This window comes from Lagopus muta, chromosome 1, assembly GCF_023343835.1.
Source record: "Lagopus muta isolate bLagMut1 chromosome 1, bLagMut1 primary, whole genome shotgun sequence".
Classification (NCBI taxonomy): Eukaryota; Metazoa; Chordata; class Aves; order Galliformes; family Phasianidae; genus Lagopus; species Lagopus muta.
Window position 1 is genome coordinate 24543456 of NC_064433.1, and position 19382 is coordinate 24562837.

The 19382-nt window shown below is 38.5% G+C and overlaps 1 protein-coding gene across 5 annotated transcripts in view; it reads right to left on the reverse strand.

Moving 5' to 3' along the window:
* Positions 1-19382, reverse strand: part of MET (MET proto-oncogene, receptor tyrosine kinase) — an 89312-nt gene that overhangs the window by 49641 nt on the left and 20289 nt on the right. For all 5 annotated transcript variants that reach the window (XR_007377370.1, XM_048946743.1, XM_048946727.1 and 2 more), the window contains exon 3: positions 5627-5818. Coding sequence is in view for 4 of the 5 variants with exons in the window: in XM_048946743.1 (XP_048802700.1) it covers positions 5627-5818 (192 nt within the window). In the remaining variant the exon portion in view is untranslated. The remainder of the gene's footprint in view (positions 1-5626; positions 5819-19382) is intronic.

A 19382-nucleotide genomic window follows, 5' to 3' on the forward strand; every position in this document is an offset into this window, starting at 1 on the left:
ACAAGATACTGTGGAGGGCAAAGCAACATATAAATTCAAAAACCAATAAGCAGAATTAATGGAAAAGAATTCCTTTATGGACTATTAAAAGACTATTAAGGACTATTAAACACCAGGCACGGGTGCAATTTCCAGCTCAGGAAATCTCTGGGCCACTGAGTACCAGACATAGGAGACTACCGGGATAAATATTGGTCTGTCCTTTTGCTTTCCTCATTACATCTCCCCTGTATGTCCTGAACTCTTCATTCAAACCCCATACTTCCTTTCTTAGCTGAAAAATCTGGCTAAAAATGCTGAGATGTAATGGGTCTCTAGAAAAAAAAGCTTCCTATTTGTTATTGTCTTGAGTAAAACAAGTGCAGAGAGGCCCTGAGGAGGGTGAGTGGATGTTCTCCATGCCAACAAGCACTATCTATGCTAGCAAGTTTTGCTTCTCATGCCCCAAGTTATATTCAGTCCTGAAGCTGCACAGACGTGACAGTGTGTGACCATGCCTTGCCAACTCTTGGCTTCTCAGCTAGCCCTGGCTCATACCCAGACAGACTGAACAGGATTGCAGCCAATGAGGGACTGACTGCATCTCAGGGTGCATGTAAACCCAGGGGAAGACGCTCTTACCTCCATGAACAACAGGATTGACACCCTACTGTCCCATAGAGATGAGAGGACACCTGCAGGAGATCTTCACCTCAAGCATAGCCCAATGCTACCCCACTGCCAAGTTCCAAGTTCTACTCCTAGAGTCAGGAGGTCCCTAAGTGATCTGACACTACGGCCAAAATTGCATTTAAAGAGAGTTGTTACTCATAGTAGTTGTAAAGCTGTGTGAAGACTTTTCCATCCTTTTTCCTGAAGCATAGAACCAACAAACAGTGCATTTGTTTGAGTTTGACCTCAGTGATATCAGCTTCAGGTGTATGCATTGCTCTGCTTCCAAACAGGGTTATGCTGAAAACCAGCTTCTGCATTCATCAGAGGTATCAGCCTCTTGTTCATTGTTAAGACCAAACTGAATGTGAACTTTTCAGGATCTTTTAAAACTTTCCCCTATCCCACTCTCCCAGAGCTATCAGAGAGAATTCCCCTTCCTGAAGAACTTTGCTCTTTCCTTCATTACTCAAAACTCACTCTCTGAAGTAATATAACATTTCAGGAACAAAAAAAAAAGCTTCACCTCGAAGCTGACCAAAACTATAAGCATAGATTTTATTTCCTTATTTATTTGTGACAAACTATAATTTCCCTGAAATGCTGGCTAGTAATAAATGAGTCTTTTCCAGTTATGAAAGTATACTCAATGTAATTTCTCTAACTCAAGGGGAGAAAGACTGGTTTACATCAGCTGTAAATCTGATTCCACAGCTACAGTAGTGTGACTGTGTGCTGTTTTTTTAATCAAATAACCACTGTGAAATACCTGATTCACTTTGCACCCAACAGCTGTACTTTCAGCCTCTGTTCCCAGTCACACTCTGAAAACAAGCACAATAAGAAAGGTCGAAACAGCTGCAACTTCTCAACAGAAAAAAAAGGAGGGAGAAAAAAAGCTTGTTGTCAGGCTCCAGCTTAGGAAGGAAGTAAAACCATTTTTCTTGTCCGTCTCATGCGTGTCAGCTGTCTTAGAAAAATTATTACTGCTCTGTGTTGTAACAGAAACTCCACAATATTTAGTAAACTACAAACTCCAATCTACTCATGGCCAAATAAAAATTTAACATTTCTGATGCAGCCAAAACATGCTCAGTATGTCAATGGGCTGCAATTATGCTCCAGGAGAGCTTTGGAATTCACCTTCTGGCCCTAATAATCTTCCTTAAAAGAGCTCATGAATCTTTGAGTTTGGACCATCTAGATTAGCTTTAGATTTTGGCTGAAAAAATATATGTTTAGTAAAGGAGGCTGCATTTCCTGTCCAGTATTAGTGTATGGTGCTTTCCAGAGCTGTTAAAGAGCATAATTCTTTTTAATCTAAATAAAAGCACAAGCAGCAAATAACAGGTGACTATTTGCCGACTGGGTGAAGCATAGCAGCTTTTGCAATCTCATTATTTTTGGTTCCTCTGATGCTTTTTTAGAGTAGCAAAATACAGGCTATTCTCTGAAAAATGCTGGGTCATTAGCACAGCCATAACCTTCAGTTGAATCGCATCAACATGATCTGGCTGTAAATACATCAGAAATCTAGAATCAGCAAGCCATCATCTACGGAGGGAAAAACTGTTCTCAGAAACTATTTATTAAACCTTCTCCTGACTTTTGCAGAGATGTTGTGCTTGAAGTACATGGTAAACAGAGAAAAAAAAATGGAAGTGGAAACAGGCTCAGAGATAAGGCATTGGTAGAAAGGCAAAAAGTAACGGGTAGAAGGAAGCGCAAAAGAAGATAGAAAGAAAAATCAAAGAAATCAAAGAAAGAAAAGGAGGATCAAATGGTTGACTACTGATCAAGTGTAAGCAGGTGAATGTGAAAGGATTTTTTCTTGAGTTGAGAATCAGTAGTTTGCTACTGCACCAATGGATGCAGTTGCCAGAGACAGAGTACTGTGCAACTCTTAATCTCATGGATAACTCCTAGTGCTGAAATTATGCCACAAACTAAATTGCCTAAACATAGACTTGAAATTTAGTACTTCAAAGAGGAGCTGCATTCATTAGAATAAATCCATATTTGAATATATATATTTTCTTTTCCTTTTAGATAATTTCTATGTAAACATATTATGAAGATATTAATGCAATATAACCTGTTATAAAACAGGTGCCCTGACAGAACCATGCAACTCGTTTTCTCTGAAAGCAAATCTCCCTCTGAACAGGTGTGGTCAACTCTGAATAGCTGCAAGTTACAAGTAAATTGTACGAGAAAATCCAACATTTTCCTGTATGAAGAGCTAAAAATGTTAGTGCAAAAGGTATGATGCACTTGCAAAAGGTAGGTGTGCAATAAGGGAAACAACAGAGGATTCCTTGCAACACATTACAGAAGTTTTGTAAACGAAACAAAAAATGAACAGTTAAATTTCTTTGCTAAAATGTATGGGGAAGTGACTGGGGATATTGTTTTGATGAATTAAGTTACTGTTAGATTATCCTGACTTTTTAAATCCATTTTACTCCAGTAGTGTTAGTTTAATATCTCGGTATTTAATGATTTCCATCTCATTGCAGTTAATAGCAACATTTCTATAGAAACACTGAAAATCTGCTTTTGTTGGGCATTTGCTGATGAACATGTACTTCCTAGCACTTCCTAGATATCTATAAGTATTAAAAAAATGAAAGACTTAATGGAAGTGAACATTACATTCTGCAAAAAACACATCTTCTGCATCCTAGCGACCTAATATTCCTTTCAAGAGCATCTAAAAGAAGTGAAAAACACAAAGGATTTTATTTGGAGATGGTGTCATTAAAGCTAGTTAGTATGCATATTCTGCTGGTGGTCACACCAAACTCTCATAGAAAGAGCTCCTTCTTATTACAGTATAAGACCAATGATAACTTCCCTCTGTAACTCAAGCCAATCTAGTTCAATGCTGAGAATATTTCTCTAATTGCAATGTACAGTTTACACAATAGCTTTTCTTTTGATCTGTAGCTGAACCTGGAATGGGAAATATATCCTGGAAATATGTTAATTGTTCCATGAACTGGGTAAACGTCTGAAATGTCTGGTTCAGGGCTTGAATGAATAATTTAAGGAATCTTGCAAATAAAAATAATGCTGGCTTGTGCTTTCCACCAAAGCTCCCTAAAAGCTTTGTGACAGCCAAAAACAAATGCAGTGAGTAAGATACTGATTGTTACCAACTGTATTTTTCAGATAGGGAAATGGCTTTGGAAAGGTTAAACAAATTGCTCATGTTCGCTGTGTGAACCAGTATCTATGTTTAAGAGCAGAGTGTAGGTTGCTTCTGTGCTTAGCATGTAGCTCTTAGCATTTGCCTTTCCTGCCTTAAGACTTCCTGCAGCTTACAGATAACGAAGCTGTCAAAGGAAGTTCAGGCAAAAATGGCAGGGTTGTCACTGAACATTTTGTTAAATTCCTATCTGTTAGAGGGAAAGGAGAAATGTAATTTGCTCTGATTTTCTCCTGTTTTCCACCTATCCTTCGTGGAAAATTACTTTGACCTCCTGCTTTGCAGGAGCACAACAGACTGTTGTGGGATAGGTTCTGCATCCAGTCAGTGCAGAAGGCAGTAGTAGGGGCTTTCCTTTGACAGAAATAGGTGCCAACTGTGGGTTAATAAATACTGGAGACAGTATGCACACCTGCCTACGGGGTGTATTAAGAACAGAGAATGAAGGGAAGGGAGAGAAGAAAGAGAAAGCATGTTATTTAGACTATCTGATGACTTACACCCTACAAAGATTGTTATAAAAAGATGCAGTGCCCAACCGTCTTCTGATGGAAGATTGTCAGAATAAGAAAGCTGGAAGGGGACAGCAGCTCATGATGGCCTTCTTATTCAGAGTAATTTAACAATGGTTGATGGATAACACTCCTATCTTTTATGACTCATCAGCCCATGGAATAAGGATATTCAGACTGCCAACAGTTCAGGACAAGTAATACTGTCCAAATGAGAAGGACGCAGGCACTTGGATACAAGAGGGATCCAGACATACACACCCAGGCTGGGCCCTCTGGCAGCTCTAGAAGTCAAGTTCTCCCAGGTGGTCATTGCAGGCTAACAGTGCTTGAAGTGAGATGGGTAGATAGAGGCAGTCCTCATGGCTTTCAAAGTATTTTTTCCTCTTATGTGTGACTGATAAACTTCAAAAAGACTTTTGGCCCTACGGGTTAGATTTATTTCATTATTCACCTACAAAGAAGGCATGCAGGCTAGTCTGCCTACCTAGATCAGTTATGCACTCAGTGGCCGGAGACAGACTTCAGGAGCATAATTTACCACTTATTATGGAAAACATCTTTTAGGGTAGGAAGAAATGCTGTCCAAAAGAACAGTGTGAAGAAAATGTCTTGTAAAATCTAAGATGCAATCAGAGATACTTGTAAGCATGTAGGGGAAGAAGTTAATCTCAATTCTTCAACTGTGAGTCATAATCTCATATGGGTACAATAGCAAGTAATTTGGTGCCATAAAAGTGGATCAGTATCTAGAAACAACTAACGCTCCTGTTTCTGCACAATAAACTGTCTGAGCAGTTTACTTTAAGTTAGGTTTAATCTGATCTTCTAGGTTAAATGACAACATGAAGCACATGTCTGAAACAGTTTGAAGAACCAGTCATTCTTTTAGACCTTTCTACCCCGAGTTGGGGTTGAAGTATATTCAGTATGTATGTAGGACAGAAAGTGCAGTTTACTTTCCTTTGAAAGAAATCTAGTTTGTATGGACCAAAAAAGATCTCTGAGCTTAACCAGATGGACTGTGCTGGAATTTGATCCAGAACCATTGCCCCAAACCACAAATCCCATGTGAACATTTAAAATGCTGAATGCTGCATTAGATGCTTTGTTTATGTTCCAGAGGCTCTATTTTGCTCAACAATTTGAATTTTCTAACACCCTGTTAAACTGGATAATATTATACTGGTCCTCACTTTTCACTGTTCTGCAAAACTCCAGAGCATTTTTTTAGTGTGAAGGTAATATTTACCTGCATGAAGCGTCCCTCCGAAGTTCCCAGATTGGCAATGGTAAGATTCCCTTTGGTGAAGACAGATATCGAAGTTAAGAGGATGTTGTTGAACTGGCCCATGAACAAGTCAACCCTCTGCAAAGGAGTCGTAACTTCTAAGCGGTATTCATCATCTTGTGCTCTGCAGTATGAAGCATTTCTTGAAAAAGCCTGTTAGAAAATGAAGCACAGATGATTGCTGTCTTTATGAGTAAGAATAGATCTTTGTCAGAGTGAAGTCATTTAGCACAAATGCATTTGACCAAAAGTATTTTAAAACATTTCAAACTTAATTGCTTCATCAGTTATGGTGTTCCTTGAGGAAGGCAATGACTTCTTAACATTATGGGAATGTTTCTTTTAACTTCTTCATTCTGTCTGTTAGGAAGAAGACCACAGGGTCCTTATTTAACCAGATGATATGTGTATAAGAACACATATCAAAGTATCCTTTCTCGTAGTGAATTCCATAATGCTTCTTCAGCAAGGCTCTCAGAATTCTTTGATTGCAGAGCTTGACCAATAACACACTTGTTTCTAAAACACTGATTCCTAGAATATGACTCTCTAAAAAACTTTACTTTTTTCCCCACTTTTTTTCTGCATTAAAGTAAGATTTTCCAACATTTTTCTGTTCCCTAATTCCCCACATTTGTTTCAGTAACAAGGCAGAAAAGAAAAAGATGAAGAAGAACGAGATAGAGCAGGAAAAATGTGTTTCTGATTGTGTATTTTAATGAAGCTGAGGTTGAAGCCAGATTTTTATAATTACTTAAGCTGTTATATTGATCATCTATTGCTTATGCATTATTTTGTCCAATCTCTGTATGTCTTGAGTGAACTATAATAGTTGCTGTATTTGTGGGATCTTCTTTTTCAGTTTGGCAACAGAGAATACATGTTTTTAATTTTCATTTGAAAAATTCTTGAGGAGTACACTCAAGGAATCTCTAGAGAAGAATAACCTGCTGTTCTGATAATTCAATAGTAATCTATTAACTGAAAATTCCATTACTATTGATACTATATCATCTGTTTTGGTGAATTTGTACAAATAATAACCGGGAACCCCCTAAAGGATCTCTAACCAGTTTAAATTGGGAAGTCATCTAGTGTCTTCCCACTGTAGCATACTTTATGAATAAACATGTAGGAAGATTATAAAGGATCTTATGATGATTCCCTCTGTCAAAATCAATTCAGAGCTAGGTTTTTCCTGATTTTGTATTGATTTGTAGTTACAAACATGTTTTTAAAATCCTTTTAAAAGCCTGAATTTAGCCTTTTAAAGACAGAGTCTTTCCACTAAACTAAAAAGATTTGGATCTTGTACTTTAAGAACAAGTAGGAGTAAAATTTGATTTTTGTATTTTCTTGGATGATTTTCCTTCTACTATTTATAATCAAAGTATTATGAAAAAGAACACAATTAACCCCAAATTTCTTGTTGGTTAAACACTGGTAAATTCTGGGAAAAAAAAAAAAAAAAAAAAAAAAAAAGCAATGCATTGAAAATGCTACTAGCAAACAGTTCAATGTAATGATTCAGTCCTTTGCCATGAAATTGTTGTATTTCTGAACTGTGTCCAGCAATAGCAGTGGCAAATGAAGTTTCCTGTGATTCCTGGAGGTTCCTTTCAGCAATAGAGCCAGCTTTCCTCCAGGTGTCCTGCCATTTCTCTCTGTTATTTATGTAAAACCCTGCATAAGACCAAACAAGCATAACTGAGATCTCTACACACAATCTAATGATACAGAAAGAGGGCATTCAGATTAGATTTGATATAGCAATCACTTCAGTTTGGTTATCCACGTGCTAGAACGTTCTCTCTATATGTTTTGATATTAATCAATGTATGTTAGGAAATCAGCTAATACTTTGCATTTAAGCACACTGAACGTTCACTGAATACATATTTTTAACCCAGTATTTGACATGGTTAAATCATCAACAATAGACAAATTTAACTTTTCTTTGTTTTGGACACCAAACAAGCTAAAGGCTTTGTTCTTTTGCACTCATATCCTATCCAGTTGAAAAATAATTCTGAAACATCTGTGCAAAAAATACTCATACAACGAGTATGAGTAGTTCAAGTGCAGAAAGATGTGCACTTTTCATGCTTTCTGAAATGATGCAGGTTTCTGAGTGTACCCTCCCCCACCTTGGGACATCTGCTCTTTGCTTTAATTCCTTTCCTTCCACGAACAAAAAACAATTTGGGGACGATGTTTCTGCGCTAACCTTAAGAAAGCACTTCCTCTTTTTTGCTCATCTCAACATGATTGGAACATCCTGACGCTCCTTGTGAAGCTCTGTTCAAGCTCATTTTAACAAGTGGCTGGATTATCCTACTTGCCTTGACACCTTCCCTAGCCTCCCTGAAGTCAGTTCAGCCACAAAGTCATTTCAGCCTTCCTCAGAGATGTTGTAATTTTGGGTATCTGCCCAAGAACCTTCAGACTGTTCCACATATGGCTCTCTTACAAAACCCGGCGCTTCATGGACCAACAGTGTAAGATAAGCTGTTCAGAAAATACAAATGCTTTGATCCTTGAGTAGAAATAGAGAGATTAAAAGGCTACTTAGAAAATCATAGAAAGATTGATAACACAGAAAACTTCAGCAAAGAAGCTGCTTTAAATTAACTCTTTGAAGATTGAATCTCTCTCTCTCCCTCTGTTTCTCAGTACACATAAGTATCCTCTTGGCTGTCAATGTGGAAAAATAACTGATGTCAGATGATGCATTCGGGATGTTATGCCAAGTTCCAGTGACAAATCACACAAATATTGAAATGGACAATTAGAGCACGGGTAAGTGCTTGGGTTGGGCTATATTGCCTCTCCTGTGTTATGAGAAGTGCCAATTGCACATGATTCATAGCGAGGGCTTTGTGAAGCTACTGTAGGTGAGCCACTGGAATGCAACAAGGTGCAGACAAGTCCTGTCTTTTGTCCACATCCAGAAGGGTAGGACATAACATATGCTATCTTACTTGTTCATAGGAGAAGTTTTGATGTTTCAGGATTTATCTTGATCTCAGTCCAGGGAAGACAAACACATCAAAGAAGTCTCCAGAAATCTTTGAGCTGGCCTATCAAAATCAGTTGCTGCTTGGCAGTTAACTGATGATTTACACCATTATCAGAATTAAAAATAATATTTTGGACACAGCTGCATGTGTGAAACAAAGTGCAACGCATGGAGAAAATCTTGAAACTGTTAAAGAAAGTCAGTGTCAGTGCCTTGTATCTAGTCTAAAAAGGTAGATTCAGGGACAAAAAGTCTCAGAAGGTTTGACCAGGGACTTTTTTGTGAGCTTTTCTGACATTTGCAGTAGTGTTATTTGGAGAAACAGTTCAGTAAGCATTTCTCCAGGCTGGTCTTTCTAGAGCTGGCCAAAACCTCTCTTATTTAAGTGCAGTGCTCAATTAGATAGTGTTATTATGTCTTGATCTGATGCTTAATGTCTTGAATAAACTAGAAATTAATGACTTAATCACTGCAGAACATCTCATAATGTCTTGCAAGCAATTTGGAGGACATCATTAAAATTTAAATTTAATTTGACAAATTGGAGAAATGAACTGAAAGTAACGAGATTTACTAGTGTAAAATACTACATTTATGAAGGAGAATTCAAGTCTCTCAAGAATCAAATTACTAATATCAGCTTTAGTTTCATGCTGTAGGTCCTGAGAGTCTCCAGGAAGAGAAATGGACACTCAGAAGTGCCTACAGAATTTCTCTGTTGAGCATTTCTATGGTCTAGCATGGACCATGGAGAAAGGAGCTACTGCCAGATAGCTGGAGCCTGATGTACACAAATGGCAAAATCCATTTTCAATGAATAGCTGCTGTAAAGAAAATGAATGGATGATTCTACATAGCAAATTGATTCCCAATCCAATTTGAAGTTGAAACAGTGTGTGAAGACATTTAGGAAATCACCAGAATAGTTTCTTATCTCTTCTGCTGTGGAGGTCAGCAAATCAAGATGAGTAAATTGCAGTTTTCAGGAGTGTATTCTCTTATATACAAATACATAATTGTGAAGAACTTACATGCATAACAGGGTGAACAGCAACAGTAAGTGACAAGAAGACAAAAGAACCTCTTCAGATTTTCCTATCTCAATTTTCTTGAGTTTTCTCACCAACAAAGTTTTGCTGTTTTGCAGTGCATCCACATTCTCTGGGTAGCGTACAATATCTCTCTCCAGGTGAGAAACACATTTGATCACTCTATCCTTCCATATGAAAGACAAGAAGTAAAATTCTGGCTCCAGTAACATTGGTGAAACCAAGATATTGTCTGAAAAGGACGAGTGACTTGATCAGCATCATGCTAGAGGTCTACTAGAAAACTAGATTTGGAACTTGTACCATCTCTTTTCCATCCCCAAATTAAAAAATGTGAGGTACATTATGAACCTGGCCTGTCTAATGTTCTTATCTTTGAAAGGAATTCTTGGATTTCATAAACCTCATAAATCTTCCCAGCTCACATACCTGTCTCTTCAATTGTGAACTTAGGGAAGATCCTTGTTCTTATAACTCCTTGACAAAAATGAGGTAGGAGAAAAATAACGAGGACAACCTTTCTGGCCTCCAGCACAGTTAGAGGCCCTGTTCACTCTGTGCCTTTTTCTCTCAATTCCCTTGGGAAAGGGACAATCTCCCCTCTCCTTTTCCAGGTGGTTTCACACCATAGTTGGTTGGATGGATTAAAGCACAAGGAAGAAAATTAGATACATATATGTAGCTTTCTACGCTGGTCCCATGGAGGAGTATTTTTTCCTCTGCAATTTGCAAGAACAAAAATTTGTGAAATTGACCAAATTTCACTACTAGCAATTCTAAAAAGGAACACTCACATTTGTTTTTCTCCCTTAGTGCAACTGTCTCAATTCTTTGATTATAAGCATAATCAGTGACCATACAAGGAAAAATTATGGACATTCATTTTTTGTAAGTAACTGAACAGAAAAGAATCTCTTGTGAACAAACTTCAGTGCAGTACAGTGAAACCAGTCAGAATGCAGGAATATGAGAAACAGAAATTCTTTGGATGCAGCATTTTGGCTTTTGCCAGCAAAATCGACTGCAATTCTATAGTTGGAATTGTCACCTGTTGGATCAACACAGCAGCAGTGTGAATTCCCAAAACTTGCTGCTGCATTTCCAAGAAGTAGCTATGTGTATCTAAACAGGGATGTCCATATAGCCATGCTAGTTGTATGTACTGTTTAAAAGCAGGCTGAATATACAGTGACAACATTCCTCATTGGCACCAAGATTACCAAGATCATATTCTCTCATTTCCTTGGTTAGATATTATCAGTGATGAGCTTTGGTCTTTCATATTGAACTATTGCACATATTTATATCAATGGGCTCAGTATATCCTTGGAAAGAAGTATTCCAAGTCAGCTTTTATTTGCAGTGGGGACCCAATGGAAAGCATACTGGAACAGTCTGCTGTGCAGAGCCCACCTGCTGCTCTCACAGCCCAGAAAGACATATAATGTCCATGCTAATGAGGCAATGATAGGTAGTAGGTAGCTTACTAGATACATATGCTCATCTTCAAGCACTATTCATTCTATCAAGCAGCTACCTAATATCCATGCTCTTGGGAAGAATAGAAATCATTCAGAGTTCACATCACAAAAATGTATTTTAAAACACATCATACAAAAAGTGATGTGAATTTTAAAGCATAGTCTTGCAAAGCAGAATTATTCTTGTGATAATAAGGAGGGGAAAAAACAATAAAAAATTGCATGAGCCAGTTTCACTTGTGGGCACACGTTTCTCACCAAACAGTTCCTACAGAAGAAGATATACCGTGTATGTGGTCACTTCATAAGACAGTAGGTGTTGAGAACTCAGTCCAGTGTTGCCTGAGAACTGAACACAGCTGTGGTGAGGGACTGGGTTCTTCTGTTTCTAAGAACTTCTGCTGGAGCACTGTAACATAGCTTTACAAGGAAAAAGAGTTTCTTCCTCTTTTTGTTTTAAACAAAGAATTGTTTCCCTCTTCCTTCCTCTTCTTAGTATTATTCCTCATGTATTTGAATGCAAGTCAAGTGGGTTTTTTGTTTGTTTGTTTGTTTTTTTGTTTTTTTAATAAAATACAGGGGAAGTGTGTTCCCTTTCTGAGAATAAAATTTCAATTCTCAACTGCAAAGTAAGAGACTTAAAGAAAAAGCAAGATAGAAACCATTAAGCAACCATAATTATGCTGTGGCCAATACTATGCGTTACTATTGCCTGGCCATGGTCACAGTAACACAGGAAGCTAACCCTTCAAAACAGTATTTGTTGCAAAAGAAGGAGAAATTTAGAGGAAATTACTGGAAGATCTTTAAGCTACACTTTGAGCTTCCAGGACTTGATCTGGAACTCACTTAAGTCAAAGAAAGTATTGTGCAAATGACTCCCAGAAAAAGAGAAATCTTTAAAGAACTCCACTGAAGTAAAATTTTACACAATATAAACCCACTAACTCCTATACTTGTTGCCTTGATCTACTTCACTGTTAAATGAGGAGGGGAAGGAGGTTTACAGTAGTGATGCTCCACTTAAGGTAATAAGGTAAAAAGACATCCACGTTAAATGTAATCAGTTAATACAAATTAAGATGATTATATGTTCTATTGTCAAGATCATTCAAAGAGTTATTTGCTTTTGTCATTGAACAGTGCTGCATTAGTTCTTGTAATTCGGTTAGTGCATTAGCACTAAGTAAATCTTATTGATTTGGGAGATAAAATGGACCTAAGTAATCTTCGCATTTTGCTTATTTCCTTTATATTAATTTAACAGCTAACTCAGTATACAGATTATCAAATGAGAGGTGTTGACTAATTACAGATAGTGAATAAATAAAATAAGGTATAAGAGTTGTTGCTATGAACAGTTTAGGTATACATTTATGAAGTACATTAGGTGCATTTTCTCAGAGAAATCCTTATTTATGTGGAACCTGTGACGATGCAGAAAAGCTGTGAGTTTCATGTAAATCAGATATTCTAAAATAATGCTATGTGGAGACTCTTACTCCAAGAGGATATTGCTCAACAACTGCACTTGCAGCCAGAACAGTGGTACAAGAGATGTGTGGGATAGAAAGGAGTCCAGAAAGTAGGAGAAAATCATACAATTGGCCCTAATTTCTAGTAGTGTAAAAAGAAGAGTTGCATAGGCCTTGAGAAAATGAAGCTATTATTAGTACGTCCCCCAGGATCATTCTTCCCCTAACATTTCATTGTATTCACTCACTGCATATCCAGTAGAACTAATATTTCTTTGTGACCTGCTCTTACTTTCTGAAACATTTATTCAATAGTTTTTATTCCTTTGCAGTACTTTTTTTTTTTTTTTTTTTTTTTTTTTTTTAATATATATTTAGCATGGGATTTGACTCTGATTTTACTTCTGTCTATGGAAATTTAGGAGTAATTCCACCCTGATGGAAAACTATCTGAGTTCTTAACCTAGAAAGTCCAAGTGACACAACAGTCTCCTGGATACTAATTGCCTACTGTTGCTTTAGTGAGCAATAGTGCAGGAGATGGTGACACGTGGTCCTGAGTCAGATCAAACTGTGAGCAGAGAAATTGCTGAGGTAAGGGTGGTGCTGAAGGAGCTGAAAGGCAGATGTCTGCCTTGTCAGGGCTTTTGTTCTAAATGCAGACAGGATAAAAAACTGTCTTTCATAGATGGGCAGAAATGGAAGGCTGAAGGCTTGTTAGACGCTTACAATACTGTGGTATCTGAGATGGATGCCCTCTGGATATGCTTCTTCATCATTTGGCAGCAGAAGCTGAGGGAAATTCATTCCTGACTTAGATGTCTCAGCTAACCATCAAAGCCAGGTGGGCTAAATCCCAGACTTAGTAGATACACACGAGGTGCACTGCAGAATCAGCTTCCTTTTTTCTGCAATGTGGATTTGTATACAAAGAAACCCAACCAGCTCTCTCGGTAGGGGTGACAGTGTCCCATTGCAAACCATCCATCTGCAGACTAGAGAGAAACTTAAAGCAGAGGAAAGGAACCTTAGAATTTGCTTTGCACCCAGGAAAATAGACTTAATCTGAATACTGTGTCTCCAGTGAGTGTACTTAATGCTGCATGCCTACTAGTCTAAATTTTGGAAACCTCTTCCTGTGGGACCGTAAAGATTTTCACATTTTGTCAGAGTTACACAGGATCAGAAAATTATTCTATGCCCAGCTCTAGTCTTTAGAGTTTAAAGGGTTTCAGAAACTCTGAGGAATAAAAAACACATGACCAGAATATCCAGACATCAATGTGAAAAATTAAAAAACATTTTCTGCTTGAAATGATTTCTGTGAAATTCCAGAGAAATGCAGTACTATCACTCTCCCACACTAATAGCCAACAGGGATCCCTGCCTTCAGTGGAAGAATTTGATTAAAAACTCTGGAAATGGAACATTATTAGTAACTCCGGATGATAAAGCAGTGCCCTTTGCAGAAAATGGTAGGTTAACGGATACCACTTTTTCACAGAGAAATCCAGCTTTCAACAAGAAGATGATAAAATACCAAGCAGCAGCATTGGGAGCCAGAGACAGGTCCTTAACGGGAGATCAGGAGACGAAAAACTCTGTAGTTTTTCAACACTTAGATTAACAGGTCAGCCAGCCCCCAAGCCCCAGATAGGCTGGAGCTTGGAAGAGTCTGCATATACCCACATGGTACTTTCCAAAGAAGGTCCTTGACATGCTTTTTTCCTTGCCTTGCCATTTTCTTGGGAACTTTCTTGTGCCTTTGTCCCTGGGCAAGCTCAGGGACAAAACAGCCCTCACCTCAATGGTTTATGTCTCTGATGAATCTGGCCCAGCCTGAGATAACCATAGCCATACGTGTGCCTAGCTTCTTTCATGCAGTTCAGACTGTTCCTGCAGCCATCACACTCTCTCCAGACATGCCTTGCAAGACTGAGTGGGTAGATGGCACTGTACCTAATGCTGGAGGATCTTGGCTTGGCAAGCACACCTTGCCTTGCACTTGGTGCCATGAAGGACTCAAGTGACACTGGTAGGCTATTTCCTGGACTTTCAGCAGACAGGAATTGAATGCAGAACAGGAATGTGGATGCAGCCCATCATTTTACTAGCATGATTTAAGCCTGTTTTAAAGGGTGTCATTGTGCATTGCTCATCACTAAATTGCTCTTTATTTATCCTTTTGAGATGTCAGAACCCATAGAGTAGCTAGCACAAAAACTGTATGGCTAGGAGCAGGCTTCATGCCCAGGCAGAGCTCCGTGTCCCATTTGATGTAGCACTTAAAAAAAAGAATAAATGATTGAATCACTCAGATGGATCCTGGTGCCTGACTTTTAGGGGAGGGAACTAGGCACATTCTACTCACAATACAAATAAACTTATTATATATGTTGTGAGATTATCCAAATAAGCCACATCTACCCTTCCTAACCAGAGAGAAGTGGTGCTATTTTTAAGCCTGCTAATATTTTTTTAAAGCCAAATAGTGTGGGATATTAGAGTTACAGGGCTTTGGAAGAGTTATTTGTCTCTGTTTATTTTATTAAATATTCCTAGACATATCCTAAGGATGACAGATCAATAAGTGCCTTTGTGGTTTCCTGATAGAAGGCAGCAATTATTTTCTTCCATTACAATATAAGCATAACCCAATTTTACTCATCTATCATGATATGTAATAGTAATAAAGAAGCATCGGCATGTGTTCATTTTACTGTAATTTTATCTCTTGTTTTGGTGATTTTCTGTTTTCATTTCGTGTTCTTCCAGTATGATTTTTATCTCTTTGTGCCTTTCATTTGACAGGAGTGGCGACCAGCCTGTCTTGCTTTAGGACACTTGTGGGAAATGTAGTAAAAGCTATGTGTGGTTTCTCTTTTCCCAGAAAGTAAATGGAGTATGTTAGCCTCTCATCTGTCCCTATAGAAGGAACTTCTAGAGACTATTTCATTTTCAAAGATGCTTTTCCACAGAACTCAGTAGGGATTGAAACTGGGTAGCAGAGAAATGGGCTCACAATAGTTTGGTAAATAACAGACACAGAAAAGCTAAACAAAACCCATAAGATCTAACAGTTGATATATATAGTTGAGATTGCCAAGGCTAAACTCAAACCATTTTCCTCACGTGGAGAATCCCATTCAATTCATGACAGAGTTTGAGACTACCAGGCTACATCCACAGATGAAACAAGCAGTATTTGTCTCCTCAGCTAAGTACACCTCCACTCCAATACCACGGCTGAAAGTGACTTAAAGCCAACATCCAGTTTCCTCACCATGGGTGAGGGGATTCCTGAACAGTGATTCAAAACCTTCTACAGCAGCTACCTCTCGGATATATTTCTACTGACTTTGGCAAGAATACTCCTTTACTACAACTCCACATTTTACTTTTAATTTGAAACCAGTTCAATTTCCTCCTTTCTGTCACCCAAGTGACAGACAGCTCTTCACTGACAGAAATTCTCAGGAACTGTTAACTAGTCTCAGCTCCACTGAAGTACATCTGATATCAGACAGATTAACCATCAGATTAACTTTTTCTAATCCTGACTTCAGTGAGTTCGGACTTCACCTTCTGAAGTATTGCACTTAAACACAACTGAAAATGTTTCATTTTGATTTTAAAATGCTTTCCACAAGCACTGGAATAAGTGAAGCACAGTTGAGCCTGGATTTACATCTTGTGGTTGGTTGACTGCACTCTCCCACTGAGCTATGACAGAAACTTTTCCCATGGGTGAGCAATTCCTTCTCTGGTCCCAGTTAGTCCCTCTGCTGTTTATAAAGGAGCTCCTTTCACTTCCTCAGTTTCCACAGCCTGAGCATATATTGAATCTGTCTCTAGAGCCACACTTGGATTCACATCTGTAAAATTTCTAAAGGTTGCATTTGTCAGGAGAACTAACAGAAAGACAGGCATATCATAACACTGATTTAGAAAACAAGGCTAAAAGCTAACAAATTTTATTAAGCACATCAAGATGAGCGTAAGGCGCTTTTAAAAAGATCAAAATCTGAGAAGGTAGGATTAAGGAAGTGTTTTGGTTGCTTTATTCTAATTTATTCTGCAGCCCTAGCCCTTTAGCACCCTTAGTCTGAACAGTACTGAGGGATTGCCTCTCAGAAAGATGGACTACCTCAAAGCCCAGCCAAATTATGTATAATTTTCTACTGGGAATTTTTTTGGTAACATGAAATGGTCTACATCAATGACTGCAACTAAACTATCAGATAGCATAGCAGTCTCTTGCAAACACTGCTAAAGGCTTTTTCTTTTCTTTTTAATTTTGGAGATGGTGGTAACTCTTATTCACTGCTGGACTGTTTTCACTGTCCTATGACTAACTCTCATAGCGGTCAGAGCCTTTTCTTGCTTCAGTGGTCTGTGGTTTCATTCTGTCAATGTTAAAAAGAAAGGTCATCTTGGCAGCATTACAAAAAGCAAGTTTTTAATTTTGCCAAAATAAACTGTGACAAACTCTCATAGTTTATAAAAGCTTTCTTTTAAGTTGAAGGTGACTTACAAAGTGCATTTTAATAATCTACAAACCTAACTCAACCTAAGACAAGTTGAAAGGTTTGGGATTTTGTTTTGTTTTGATCTCCAGCAAAATCAATGAGTTCAGATCTGACAAGCACAAACATTCCTTCTTCTGCCTGTTCCTTCCCTTCCTTTGCTCTTCAAACTTGCAGATCTGTTTTTGCATACCTCAGAAAAACAGGTGCATAAGGGATGCCTGGCAAATTCTTGCCTATTTTTCTGGCCACATGAAGCCTGAAAAAAGCTCAAAGTATGTTTTCTATTGGAGCTTTAGTGATTCTTCTCGAATAAAATATAGAAAATGAAATAGCAAAGCTTGACAATCTTGATATCTCAGTGTTAAGCAAACAATCAGGACAAAAAAATTCCGACTGTCTTTGTGCCATTTAAAGGAACCACAGGAAATCACAGCAACATTTTTGCCTTTATCAATTTAATGTAACAGAAATCAGAGTTCTGATGACATTTCTTGAAATCGGGCAACTATAATAAACCGTCTGGAGTATAAGACATTCATTTCTGATATGCAAAGCAGCAGCAGACTCTGCAAAAGCTTTTGTAACAAGAAAGTACTTCCCAGCATGTAAAAAGTGGCAAATTATTCTGTCAATATTTTAATGGTATACTTTGCTATAAGTCACCTTGTGAAATGGGTCTACAGGCAAAAGCAGAATGAGATAAGTTAAAGGCCATAAGACAGTTAGTCACAAACAAAATACCCTGGGAATAAGGGGGAAAAAAAGCACTTTCAAAGAAGAACAACGTTCATTGTGAAAAATGAGCTGAAATGTGAAAATAAAATGATATTAAGACCTGAAATGAAAAATTAGAACAAGCAATAATGCATTGAAAGTCACTGCACTGAATGTTTGCTCTCTTGATTTAGTTCCTGAAAACTGACTCCCCTCTCCTCAAAAAGGGGATAAGACGCTATGTCTGTTGCAGGTGCAGTACCAGGATCCACTGGCAATGCCAGTGGGGATCTGGGGACAGCAATAAGCAGGCAGTCCCAAATGCAGAGGCTGTTGTGATGAGCTGGTGATGCTCTGACTGGATTGGACCCTACCTCTGAGCCATTTCCACTACTGGGTAAAAGCCACAGCATCTGTGTGACAGCTCCTTCTCCACTGATGCCCCCTCCCAATCCTCTCATTTCAGATGCTCCCAGCTCCTAATGGGGTCAGGCCTCTGGATGGCCTGGGCTGGGCAGCGTGCTGAGCTGGTCCCACCAGAGCAACAGAAGCTTGCAGTGCCCATCCTCAGCCCAAGCCTTCCCCAACGGCAGACTGAGCTGTTGCCATGGCTGGGATCACGGGCTGAGCAGCCTCCTCATGGCCCCCTGGCCCTGCCCTGGGGCAGAGGGCAGCATGTTGCCTTGCAGCTCCAATTTCCTTTTATTTGCAAAAAGCAATCTCCACAGAGAGCACATGTAAGGCCCTGCTGCATAATTCAAAGTGAGAATGTTTTATGTTTCGAAATAAATTTTAGAAGTATCCTATTTCGGATTCTGTATTTCCTTTCCAAGTGCTGCCACGGGTGCAGACACTGACCAGAAAGGAATAAATAATTCCTGTGCTTCCTTCACCTCAGTATCTCAGCAGTCACCTGAACACGTGGTGCACAGCGCAGCCACTTTTCCCTTCTGAGACTACTGGCATCCTCACTCAGATGCACTTTTAATAGATACTTCTTTCATTAAGAAAACTGATTTCAGTGGGACTGTTTATGCATTAAGTATGAGTAACTGTATTACAATCTGGCTCTCTGTGGCATGTTCCAAACCAGCACTTTCATTTTTTTTTCTAAAGAGAGCAGTGATTCAGCATTAGCAGAGTCTGAAATATGAGCGATATTTTCAGGGACTTTTCAGTGCACATGGATACGAATGTTAATGAAGGCTTCTTTACGACAATGAAAGAAATAATTCCCTAAACATCCTACTTATCTGCAGCACAGACTGTAGAGAACACAGAGTAACCAATTACTTAAGAATAAAAAAGAGGGTTTTTGTTGTTGTTGTTGTTGTTTTTCCCCTCAGTTCCAGTAATACTTAGCACCATAAGGACCTCAGTGATTTTCAGTCAGTTTACAGAAACTCATTCTTACAAGGATGAATCATCAGCAGTGCTAGGTAATCTGAAA